The 13,531-nt window shown below is 34.6% G+C and overlaps 1 protein-coding gene across 3 annotated transcripts in view; it reads left to right on the top strand.

The window, feature by feature from the left end:
• Wdr37 (WD repeat domain 37) overlaps nucleotides 1–13,531 on the top strand; it is a 277,960-nt gene that overhangs the window by 54,969 nt on the left and 209,460 nt on the right. For all 3 annotated transcript variants that reach the window (XM_090412382.1, XM_090412380.1, XM_090412381.1), the window contains one exon: nucleotides 4,258–4,328. In XM_090412382.1, the coding sequence (XP_090268508.1) occupies nucleotides 4,258–4,328 (71 nt within the window). The remainder of the gene's footprint in view (nucleotides 1–4,257; nucleotides 4,329–13,531) is intronic.

Genomic DNA, 13,531 nt, shown 5'->3' with positions numbered 1-13,531 from the left:
ATGTGGTCTTCCAAGGAGTAATCTAGGATATTTCTTAGACAAGTAGTTCCAAAGCTATTTTTAATATTGGTCTCTGCTTTTGTTGAGATGTTCCTGGTCTGGGAATCGTACAGAAAGATAGACTGGCTGGTGCACTTGTAAAGACGAATCTTCGTCTCCTTTGAGATGAGGTTTGACTTCCATACTTTATTAAGACTTCTGTGGAACTGCAGTGCTTTCTGTTTTCTTGTTTTAATGTCTGTTAAGGAATCTGAGATATGTGATCCAAGGTATACAAAGTCCTCTACCTCAAGGTGATCATTTTGATTTATATAGATGTGCCCATCTATCTGATGTTTTAATATCTTTGTTTTTTGGGAGTTTATTTTTAATCCAAATATTTCTGCAGTTCTCCTAAGGCTGTTGAAGTGGTTTTATGGCATCTGTAATGTTGGAGTCAATAAGAACTATATCATCTGCAAAGTTCAGGTCTTTAAAGGTGCACCTGTATAAATGGGTCTTTGATAAGGTTTCCAGATTTAACTTGCATTAATTTAAAAATATAGTCAATCACTATGATGAAGAGATATGGGCCAGGGATATCAAGCCACAGTAACTAGTACTGTGGCTTGATATCCCTGGTAGGGTGCCTTGATTGCCCTGATAAGTTTAGGTGGAATGCCATAAAGTTTGAGCGTTTCCCATAGTTGTTCCCTGTCAACAGAATTAAATGCTTTAGTAAATCAAATCAATAAAGTTCAAAAGCAATTGTAGATTCTTGTCCTTTATATATATATATATATATATATATATATATATATATATATATATATATAAAGAAAAGAATATGTTTATGGATATGTTTTATATATAATTTTTATATCATCATCATCAACAACCATGGGTCCAATGCCCGTAGGTGTCTGCTGCCATCTTGATATGATTCTTCCATTGCATTCTATTTTGTGCAAGATGACTCAGTTTGTGTATAGAGTTTCTGCATGATTTGACGATGTCATCGCCCCATTCTCTCTTTGGTTTTTCTCTTTTGTTCTTTCCTTCAATCATTCCAAACAGCAACGTTTTTAATTTTCTCTCATCATTCATTCTACATAATTTTTATATACTTGTACAAAAATGTATGCTTAATAAACAATGGGTTATATACTTAATTTGTTGTTCATATTCTAAAAAATATTATCACACTATGAAATAAAAATATCCATAAATAATTTTTTAGTTTGCTTTTCAGATCCTTTTCATTTTCAGTTTTTCCTCTGAGCAAATGAGTATCAGCACCTGTTGTTTCACAAAAAGAAAAAATAAATAAATATATATATATATATGTATATATAAAACAAAAAATCAAACAAAAGATTTGGAAAATCTATAAAACAAAACTTTGTTTTATAGATTTTCTATGATCTAAGAAGGCATAATAACCAAAAGCATCAGGGTATGTTTTTCATAATTTGGTGAGAGTAATTACATGCTATAAATTAAATTAGTTACAAACGAAACTGTATTGTTCCATTTAGGTTACAGGAAAGCTATAAATGTTTTATAAGCAAAGGGAATTATTGGCATTCTATATGGAGGCATACATTTCAGTTTTTTAAATAACATTTTCAAGGAAAATTCAAAAAGAGGCTATCTTCATATCCTATAAGTGAAAAGGAATGATCAGAAGTGATATTTTTTATGGAAGAAGTTAATATTTGAATATATCTATACTTATATAAATGAGTGCAAATGATTTCAATGTTCAATATAATAGGCATGTTTCTAGTTAATTTGGCCTCCCATGATGAGTCTGCTCACTCCATGGTGGTTACTGTAATAATAATAATAATCAAATTTATATATTTTGCTTAAAACATATATTTAAAACAAAAGATGTTTTCAATTGCATGCTGCAGACTAAAACTAAAGTATCTGTGAGGAGGAGGAAAATTTAGTTCTTGAGTAAAAGATTGGACTTTGATATTAATTCCACACATGAGAGGTTGTAAGACCTCTCGTGCATGGATTAATAATAATAATAATAAAAAAAAAAAGGAAAACAGAAAGGGAAAAAAATCATGGAATACAATTAGATGATCTAAAAGTCCTGCTCTAGAGACTAAACAGGGAACTTCTTCAAGCTCTTCAATAAGCAGGATGGTGGTCTCATGCAAGACAATGAAATTCATCTTCCTCCTGAAAGATATTCAAACATCCATGTTCATGCTTGGATTCGAATCAACAGCCTAGTATTCAGAGAGTGGAGATGTTTGGCTAACCAAGCTAGAAAATTGGATCATTCTGTGAAATCATTCATTGATTAGGGATATGGGGATATATATATATATATATATATATATATATATATATATATAGGCATTTTAGGAATAGAGCACTTACTTTTAAATATAAGGTTAATTTATCATTTATAATCATAAACTAGAGCTTAGATGTAGGTATTATAATTTCCTTCCTCTAATAAATGAAATCCCTTTTAATTATAGGCATTATAATGTGAATTTCTTAATGTTGCATAAGAGTAGTTTAGCATGAAATGAACAGTGCAGTTAGTGAAACTAAATGAATATTGCAAATAAAATTGTCATTTATTGAATGTGATTGGCTGCATTTTAAGAATGATTTTAGAGTAATGCAATATATTATTTCATGTTGATGTTCATTGTTAGCAGTAATTTTCATTAACTCATTTGTTTGTTATTGTGCTGCTTTACTGATCCATTCCTGCTTGGTCAATCATCATACAAGTGTGAAAACATGTTTCCCTTTCCTTGTGATGAGATTTAGTTGGAACTGAATGAAATATTATTATTATTATTATTATTACATAACACCTCCAGGGAGTCCAAAGACTCATCGAGGAATGGTATTTTTCAACTGATTTCAACTAACTTGACAGACATAATTGTATATAGTTATAGAAAAAGGTTAGACTTGTTTTAAAAATAATTAAACAGTAACTCTGGAAAATTAGTAATGTATATTTTTAGTATTGCAGAAAACAACTAAAGGCATTCATTATATCATAAAATTAGCATTTTTGTTACTGCATAACAATATTCCTATATATCATCTTCCTTTTGCCCTCTTTTACCTTGCGATGTCGATGGTTTGTTAATCTTCAGACCTCAAACATAGTTCACAGGATAAGGTGGTCAGCCTTACACCCTGGTGTATCCTATGTCCTGTAGTGTTAAGTTCTCAAGGCCAGTTTGCTTGCTGTGCAGGATGAAAAACCTCAGGATAAATTGGGGGGAAAAAACCCTACTGTCCTTCAGCTCCTCATGTCACTGACGGGAAACGAACCTAGGACACTCCTTCCCAAAGTATATGGTTGTGAAGTGCACGCCACTAGGCTAACTGCATGGACCTATATTTACATTATTATGTATAAATAAAATTTAATTTTTTAAAAAATAAGAATCAAAAATCAGCTAATGCCTTTTTATTCCCGTATAGGGAGTAGGTGAGGCCATTTAGCCCTATCTAACTTTCGGAGACTGAGTGGGCAATTCAATCTCCACTCGCAGCCAATCAGAGATAGCTAGCTCAACGCTATCACTAATTAAGCTGCACGCAGTGAAGAGAGACAGCTCAATAACTGTCACCATCTCGTGGTCCCTAACCCTAACACAATATATTTAATGTCTTAAATATATTTTGTGTTAGGGTTAGGGACCACGAGATGTGGTCCCTAACCCTAACACAAAATAATGTGTTTTGGGGCTCCATGGTCGATTTTCTTGAGTTGACAGGATGGAAAACCCAAGTTTCCGGGAGAAAAAAACCCTCTTTTCCATGCCAGAGATCAACTAATTCGGGAACTGGTCAAAAAAAGGCTTAGAAAAATTTCCTCTAGTTGATGACTAGATTTGAAACAAAGTTTTCCTTCGTGCAGTCAAGTGCCGTGGTGTGCAAACGCCACATCCACTGAGCTGCACTCTTTCAAATTCAAAATTTGTAAATAAAAATTGATTTTTAAATTAGTTAGGATTTTTTAAATTTAATTTTAGTCATTTTTTATGGAACTCCTTTTTTAAAAAGATATTTCTTTAATGAGAAATTCTTTTTTAAAAAAAAAATTCTCGTTATGGCCAACTTTTACATTACATTTTTGGAGTATAAAATAAAATCCATTAATTTGATTATTTTGTTATTTCATAATTATGGAATATAGGGTTTGTTTTAATTCAGTATGCAGTTATAAATTGTATGAAGATTGATGATACAGTTTTTATTAATTTTTTTTTTATTTAGAGGACGACTATATGACCTTTTCAGCCAGATAGAAAAAGAATTTGAAGCTATATATGCAGAAAATATAGCATGTAAGTATATACATAATCCTTCCCCCCCCCCCCCCCCCCATCCCTCTCTCCTGCTGTGTGTGTGTATGTGAGATGAAAAAAATTCATGAAATTTTGGGAGAGATATAGGCAATTATTTTAATATTAATCCCACACAAGAGGTCACTGAACCTATAACACATTAATATTATGTGTGGGCAACAGGTTATGAAGAGAGAGGGAATCTGTTCATGTTTTATTATGAAGAACCAGAAGTCATGATGAACTTGAGGAACACCATGTGAAGAATGCTGTTCCAGAGGACAGGTAGATGGAATCTCATAAATATAAAAATAAAAATTGTAAAAGAGTGAACCAAGTACTGATATAACTGGAAGATTGCTCAATTTATATCAGAAAATTATTTTTTGACATTATTATTAATGATATTGTTGTTGCTGCTGTTATAAACTTGCCTGAATTTCAGAGGAGAATTTACATTCTTGACCATAAAAAAAAAAATAATAATAACATAATGTCAGTCAATAAGCCACTTCTAAATTACAGCCAGCCTTCTGTTCTGTTTTCTTAGTACTTGGTTCACTTTTTAGACGTGCAATATTTTTTTTTTAATAAGATATTACTTACCTCTTTAGATAATGTAAATGATACAGTGAATAGCTGGTTGAAATTGGCCGAATTAGCAATGTCTATCCTAACCTTACATGTTACCCTCCATTTTGAGTTAGATTTTGACAAACATTGGGGAAGCCAGCCTGGTTAGCGTATCTGCTCTCCAGCCAAAAGGTTGCTGGTTCGAATCCTGCCATGGGCATGGATGTTTGTGAAAATACTAGTGGTGGTGGACAGTAGATGGCATTGGTGGATGAGGTTGAGTGGTGGAGATGGAGAGTTGTAGAGTAGATGCCCTCTCTCGATGAGTCTTTGGACTCCCTGGAGGTGTCAAATAATAATAATAATAAAAACTTCAAGCACTGCCAGAAATAGCTGTATTCAGCTTACGATGGGATCATTGAAATAGAACTCCATTGTAACTGGAGGACTGACTATATTTCTTTGAGAATTTCAGAAGCATAAGAAAATCAGACAAAAATGAAGAGCATTGTGAGAATGTAGCAGCTGTTGCCTATAGATATCATATTCAACCATAAGGTCCTCAGAAAATTCAGCCCTTTATTTCAGTCCAGTTGAACTGAATTTTTCAGCAGACCTTAATCAGTATTGGAAATGGTTATATTCCAAATTTTGCCAAATGGTTGAATGATGTGATATGTATAGGCAACAGCAACTACATTCTCACAATGCCCTTCATTTGATCCTCAAGTTATAATGGAGTTCTGTTCTGATGATCTTGTCATAAGTCAAAATGGTTGTAAGTCTGAAATCACTATGTGAACCATAAGGATATGTTACAGTTAACTTGTCTGGATAATAAAATATGTAGCTCTGTTTGTTATATTTTTAACTAATTTTACTCGTTTATATTAAAATAATACAGCATACAAATTATGGCATACAGTTACTGTATACAGTAACATATTATAAATGATGAAATATGAGCATACAATGTTTCTCTGCAGTAAAGTAATTAGGTAGAAATACATGGAGCATGAGTCATTCTTCAAAGCTGCTGGCTTTATTGGACAATTCAGGAAGTAGGGGAAACCATTCACCAACAATAAATTCTTCAAATTCAGAAATTTTGCCAAAGCATTCTGAGGATGGTTCACTGGATACATAACTGGTGGACAATCTAGGTTTATCTTCAGGGGAATAAGATGATAGCAGGAGTACATGTCTTTAGAAAATTTGTATATTATATGCAATTTAGTCTGCATAAATTTCTCTGTAGCTAGCAAATGCAGTGCTTGAATCATTCTTTCTACTTTCCTAAATCTCTTCTTGTTGAGATCCACTTCCTCAAACAACTGAATTTTCTTATTAACAGAGGCAAATACCTGTGCCAATTTTTATACTGTAAAATATTTTTGGGGCTCAGCTTCTTTTTCTATTTCTGTATAATACACAATATTTCTGTATTTTTCTATGCTTCTAGTTCTATCCACTCTTCATTTGAGATCTCTTCATCCACAGTTTATGCCAACTGCTCACCTTCATTGTAGGGAAGTTAGTGGAAACTTCAAAATCTTCATTACATTTTCAACAGCTTTTTCCAAACACCTTTCATACACTGCTATTACCTCCCTTCATGCTGTATCTACACACTTTGTAATGCAAGAGATTATCTTCTTCTAGCCCTCTTGGGGAGGCCTATAACCATTTATGGTTATAGGCCTCCTCAATTTTCCTCCATCTTTCTCTGTTGAAGACTTCCCAATCTGAACATTCTCCAGCTATTTCTACTAGGTCATTCTTCCATCTTCTCTCTTGTCATTTAGGCATTCTTCTTCCTTCATATGGATGCTACTGGGTGATTGTCTTTGTCCATCTATTGCTGTTCATCTGAGCAATAAGACCTGCCCATCTACATTTAAATTTTAAAATCTCTTCCCCTATGTCCAATACTTTTGCTTTTTTTCTTATATCTTCATTCCTTATTTCGTTTTGCAGTTTGAGGTTTGGCATGGCTCTCTCCATCTGCTCATTTTTCCTCATTCTGTCCAGTATTTGTTTGGTTATTGGCCATGTCTCTGTTCCTTCCAAAAGTTTCTGCTGACTTTCACACAGTGAGTAACAGAAATAACTTGAGCAAAAGTAATTCTTAAATAATATCATTAATAAATAATTCTTAAATAATGCTTAAACAATAATAAATAATTCTTAAATAATGCCAGCCTGGCTGGCGAAGTGGTTAGCGTATCTGCTCTCAAGCCAAAAGTCTATGGGTTTGAATCCCACCATGGGCATGGATGTTTGCGATTGTCTCTGGAAATACAAATGGTGGTGGTCGGCAGTAGATGGTGTTGGTGGCGTCATCTGGTGGATTGAGTGGTGGAGACAGAGTTGTAGAGCAGGTGCCCTCCCTTGATGAGTCTTTTGACTCCCTGGAGGTGTCAGATAATAATAATAATCCTAGTACATGGGTTGTAAGACTGAGGTGTGTTAGTGAGGGAAAGCCTTTGTAAGTAAAATGGTCATAAATCGAGTACTGACTGTATAAGAAATGACAATATTCCATATTTGGCAGAAATTGATGCAGCTTGTAGAGGTATTTATGGGGAAGTGCTATTTTCCCTTCATTTTAATTTAGTTAGGTTGAATTTCTCAAGGGATTATCAGAATCAATTGGACACTGTGACTTGTGTATTTCTGGATGAGTGGAGAAAAAAACTAAAACCTTTTTGACCATTTTTCACTGCTCCCAATTAATGGGATTTAATTGGGAGCAGTGAAAGTTTCACATTTGCAATCTTGTACTTTCGAATAAAAGTGGTGGATCAACAATATTTGACATGGAATTTGCGTTACATCATGTCAAATATGGACCTTAATGATTCTTGTAATAGTTTGAAGTTGGATAATGAATAGATGTTGAATTACTCTTGTGTTTCTATATATGCTTAGCAAAAACTCTATAAATGAATAAAAATAAAATAAAATAAAATAAAAAATAGTGACCAAAGTGAGTCTGTGGGATGTTGGAGAGAGAGTGCCATGAGTTAATTGGTTTGTCCTCTTCTGTTTATCATCGAGCACTGTTAATGATATGTTTGGTATTCCACTCCAAATATGAGAACATTCTGAGGTTGAGCTGAAGCTCAGAATTGTATTTAGCAGTTATACAGATGAGAAGTAGTGTCTTGAATGGAATAGAACATTTTTTTGGGGGGGGGGGGGGGAGTGAGGAAACCATTGACATGTATTTGTGCTAGGAAAGGTTAGAAATGTATGTCAACTAAAGAAGTCTGACCTGATTTAGAAACCATCACATAAAATTCACTAATATTTTATCCTTTGTATACATATGTAGAAAACTTTTCCAAATTTTTGAAAAAAAAATGTAAACATCAAGTGAGAGTATGCAATTAATAAAATTAATTTAATAACAGTTACTCTGTACTGTGCTATTTTTTGCTAGATGGGGGTGCAAATCTAGCTCGCCTCCTTGTGGTGCACCCTGGATAACACTAAAATGAGCTAGTGCAATCATGGCAGCCAGTTTATCCACGGATCTCCTGGCTACTAACTACATGCAGCAATCAGAAGTGAAGGGTCCTTACAAGATCCATTTGAAAAACCAACCAACTAGAAATCTTGGACTTCAAGTCCGAATTTGCCATCTTAACATCGAAGGAATCAGCAACTCAAAATGCGAATATCCTTCAAAATTCCTTCTTGACCAAAATATAGACACCGTACTCCTCCAGGAAACACACATGCCACTACTGAAGAAGACTTGTACAGAAGAGGGAGAATATATGGTTATCTCGTAGGAGCAACCTACCATCATGCGAATAGTGTAGTGACATTTGTCTGGGACAACATCGAACTTGTTACTCAAGTGATGATGATGTTAACCTGGTCGTGACGAAGCTGGGCATCTCGCTTGTTAATTTCTACAAGTCGCCAAACGTTCGATGGCCTCAACAAGTTCTCCCCACTTTTGAATCGTCCATCAATATATGTAGGAAATTTCAATAGCCATCATGAGTTATGGAAGTACACCCAGAATAATGAATGTGGTGTATAGCCCTTGCCGACTGGACTGAGGCCTTCAGTATCCACAAAATCTTTGATGATAAAGAGCATGGCACCTTCAGTTCAGCAGTATGGAGAAGAGACTATAATCCTGACCTCTGTTTTGCCACTTCTAATAATATAAATGAACCTCTACCTACTCAAAGAAGAGTTCTTAGCGGCTTCCCTCACAGCCAACATCGGTTGGTCCTCCTTGATGTAGGCATAAAAATACCTCTTGTCCAATCAATTCCCCACCTGAGATGGAATTTTCGAAGAGCCGATTGGGAAAAATATGCCACTGACCTTGACAAGTGTATTCACTTCATATCTCCTGTACCCAATAACTACAACCAATTTTTAGGAGCTGTCATCTCTATAGCTAAAAAACATATCCGTAGGGGCTATAGAAAGGAGTATATCCCTGGATGGAACGAACTGAATGAACAACTTTATGAGAAATTTCTGGAGAGTGGTGATTTGGAAATCGCAAATGATCTTCATGAATTGAATGCAGCAAGATAACAACACTAGACTGAAACAATTGAAAGACTGGACCTTAGGCACTCCAGTAGGAAGGCTTGGAGTGTGTTATGGAAGCTAGGAGGCACTATAATGGTGACTACTAAAAAGACAGATGTTACACCAAACCAAATTGCTAATCATATTATTAAAATCTCGAGATGCCAACGTGACAGAAATCATGGTATCAAAGTTAAAAGAGAAACCAGAGAATTAAAGGGAAAACTACAAGATGAATCAGAATATGCAAGATCTTTCAGCATCGAGGAAATCAACAATGCACTAGCTGATACAAATACAGCAAAGGTGTCAGGATTCGGCAGAGTTCACCCAGAATTTCTTATTCATGCTGGCAAAAATACCAAAAAATGGCTCGCCCGTTTCTTCTCAGAAATAATGAATACCTGTGTGTTATTGAAAAAATTTAAGAAAGCTAAGATAATAGTTCTTTCCAAACCTGGAAAATCAACTGACAACCCACAAAACTATTGACCAATCGCATTACTAAGCTGCGCATATAAGCTACTGGAAAGACTATTATATAACCACATAAGCAACACCATCTCTGAACATGCTCCGATTGAACAGGCAGGCTTTAGGCCTAATCATAGTTGTTGTGACCAGATGCTAGTGCTGATGTCATACATAGAAGCAGGCTTTCAATGAAATCTAAAAACTTCTGCAGATTTTCTTGAGATAACTGTCGCATGCAAAACTGTCTGGAGAGAGGGCATGCTGCTTAAATTAATGAAAGTACTACTGTGTCGAAAAACAATACAACTTGTTAATAATGTGCTCAGCAATAGATATTTCCATGTGTCCATGGAGAAATTATTAGTAACCAGAAGAAACTTAACAACGGCTTACCACAAGGCTCAGTATTGGCCTCCTCTCTTATTTAGCTTATATATAGCTGATATGCTATATATAAGTGCTATTTCATCCAGGATGACATAGCGCTAGCCACCAGAAATAGAGAACTGAGACAGATGGTAGAAACCTTCACAAATGATCTTCCCTCCGTGCATATTTACCTTAAAAAATGGAGACTACGAACAATGCAAAGCAAAACTGAAGTTGTCAACTTTCCATCTCAATAAATTGGCACAAGTCGAGTTGAACATTCCATTCAGAAATTCAGTCCTACGACATAATAAATACCCTAAGAGTCTAGGAGTTACACTCGACCATACTCTATCATATAAGAAACATGCTGAAAACACAGCTGAAAAAATAAGAAATAGAAATAGCATCATTCAGAAATTATGTGGCACTTCCTGTGGTGCAGCAGCAAACACATTACGAACATCTGTACTTTTTTCGGTGGTGGAGTACTGTGCTCCAGTCTGACTTAATGGCTGCTATACTAAACTAATTGACCATCAGCTTAACACCACACGTGACTTATATCTGGAGCCATAAAAACAACTCCTATTTATTGGCTTCTGATGCTAAATAACATAATACCACCAAATCTACAAAGATGTGATACTCTATTACTAGAATATGACAAAATACTCAGAAATACTGAATTACCTATACATAATGACATAATAGAACTACAGCTTAACAGATTGAAATCAAGAAAGCCTCCTCTTCGTGAAGCTAAACATCTGAAAATGACTAACTATAATACCAAAGATCAATTGAAATGAATGTGGAGCATAAATGCTAATACCCAACTCAAAATTTGGTTGATAGCCACTACCTCAACATCCCAGACAACATGTATGAGGTTTTTTGATGAATGATGATGACCAGATGTAGATGATGCCTTGGTTTTTATTTCACTATGTAGATGCATAACATATATGAAGTTTGAATATCCTGATGATATAGTTTTATGGTCTATGTAAAGTATTCCTGTTTTCTGCTGTAATACAGTGACTTTCATGTTAGGTTTAATCTAGATTCATTTTTTTCTCTTCTTTTCTACAGCATTCATATGTTCTGACATTAAATCTCTCTTTTAGATCATCCTGTTTATTCTACATAGCATATGCCATGTGATGAATGGACTTGATCAAATCCTGAATTTTTTAAGGAAAGGATGGCAGTGGTGTAGAAGGATCTAAAACACTAGAGATCTTTGGACAATGGACAATGTTTCGGACAATGAAGCCTACTTTTATGCCATGTTATTTTGACTGTTACATAATGGATATAAAGCTTGGTTACTGCTGCTGCTTTGCATTCTTGATTGTGAAGGGATTTTTGTAAGATATTGATGATCTTGTTCTTGTATCCATTTTTAAGGCAGCATGTGGCTAATGTGTTTGAGTAACATAGAGAAGAGGAACTACAGATGTTAGATGCTCCCCTTCTCCTCAGTGTTTTAATTATTCCTAACTTTGGCATGGAATGATAGGGAGATACAGCATGAAGTTATCTTCCAGTGTGGGTTGGTTTTCTGTATGCAAAAAAATGTTTTTCTCTTCTTTGGGTAGGTGGGGGGGACCTCCATGAGTATTCCGAGAAATGGTAGAATACTGCTATTTTCATATTTAGGAGGGAAATGTATGTTTACATATAGGCTGTTTAGGGCTTGCGAATTCTTCTAGTTATGATGAATGAGGCCAGCTGATGGGGCCTTCCATATACCACTTTTTGATATCTGTCCAGGAAATGTTTTTTCGGCAAGATTGTTGATCATATTATTGGTCTTGTTGGAAATCTGCCCTGTCAGGTTGTAGTCCAATAAATAAATGGTTACATAAATGATAAGTGTTATTTTTCGTTACTGTTAACTTGCATATGGTAGACACATATTTTGTTATCTGACTTTACATATACAAAACTAGTAGAGATTTGTAGAATTAATGAAGTAGTTTTTTCTACTAATGAGTTATGCAGTCAATACTCAAACTTTCAAGAAGAGAGAAAGTCGTAATTTGGAACTGTCAGCATATGAGATGATGTTCAAAATGGATTATACCTTATGAGTTGATTTTCTTAAAAATAAAAGAGATTAAGAGAGTGAAATTGCATGGATGTCACAATCATATTAAAAATGAAGTATTAAAAAGGAACATGATGTCATAAGTATTCAAGGATGTGTGAGCAGAGTAAGTCTATGCCAGTATGTCACTTAAAATAGAATGGGACTTGTTAGCAAAGCAGATGTAAGATATCAAAATTTGGGAAGAAGACCCAGAGAATGACCAAGGTTTAGGGGAGGGGGGGGGTGCTTGATGCATTTAATAGTGCTTTAGAAAGTTAAATGTAAGATTTGATAATATTGGAGAAATCAAAAATAACAGATATTGGAAAAATATTGTTAATAGGAAGTTACATAATAAACTTAATTATGTAGCACTATCATAGTATCCCATGCATTTTCAGGTTGCATGTTAGGAAATGGTGATAATCTGTTACATTATGCAAGTATTTGAATTTTGGCTTTTATTCATTTTACAAAATAAGGTTGTTGTTTTCATCTATCTAATTGTGACAATTTTTTTTAAATTTTTTTATTTTATTTTATTTTTTTAAGTTTATACTTTTGTCACTGTTATGTGCCATCCAGTCATTTTCAACTCTTGGTGATCTTGTGAACAAAGGCTCTCCATCCCACTCGGCTTCTTGTTCTTTCATAGAAAACCAAAAAATATGGTTTTCTATTTCTGATAACTCGTGGCAGCATAAAATAGAGAGAATATTAGAAAACTGAACAGCAGAAATTCTCTGGGACTTTAGAATACAAACTACTTGGCTTTTGGAACACAATATACTTGACATAATTATTGAACATCGACAAGTTTGGATTACTGACATCTGACTTCTTTGTTATATGCTATCCATTCGTTTTTGACTCCTGGTGATACTGTTAACAAAGTCTCTCCATCCTACTTGGCCTCTTATCCTTTCTTTCAGTAATTGTAAGTTCAAGTTGGTCAGTTTTTTATGTTGTCCATCCAACTCTTTTGTGGTCTTCCTTTCTGCTCATTCCTTCAATTTTACCCAGCATAACTGCCTTTTCCCAATGATTCATCAGCTCACTAATGTCCAAACTACATCAACTTCTGTTTAGCAATCATCGCCTCCAAGGAGCATTCTGTTTTTAC

This window comes from Typopeltis vanoorti, chromosome 22 (genome assembly GCF_054136105.1).
Source record: "Typopeltis vanoorti isolate ZY-2024b chromosome 22, IOZ_Tvanoo_1.0, whole genome shotgun sequence".
In the NCBI taxonomy this organism is placed as follows: domain Eukaryota; kingdom Metazoa; phylum Arthropoda; class Arachnida; order Uropygi; family Thelyphonidae; genus Typopeltis; species Typopeltis vanoorti.
Note: the sequence above shows the minus strand (reverse complement) of the source record. Positions and strands in the feature narration are given on the sequence as shown.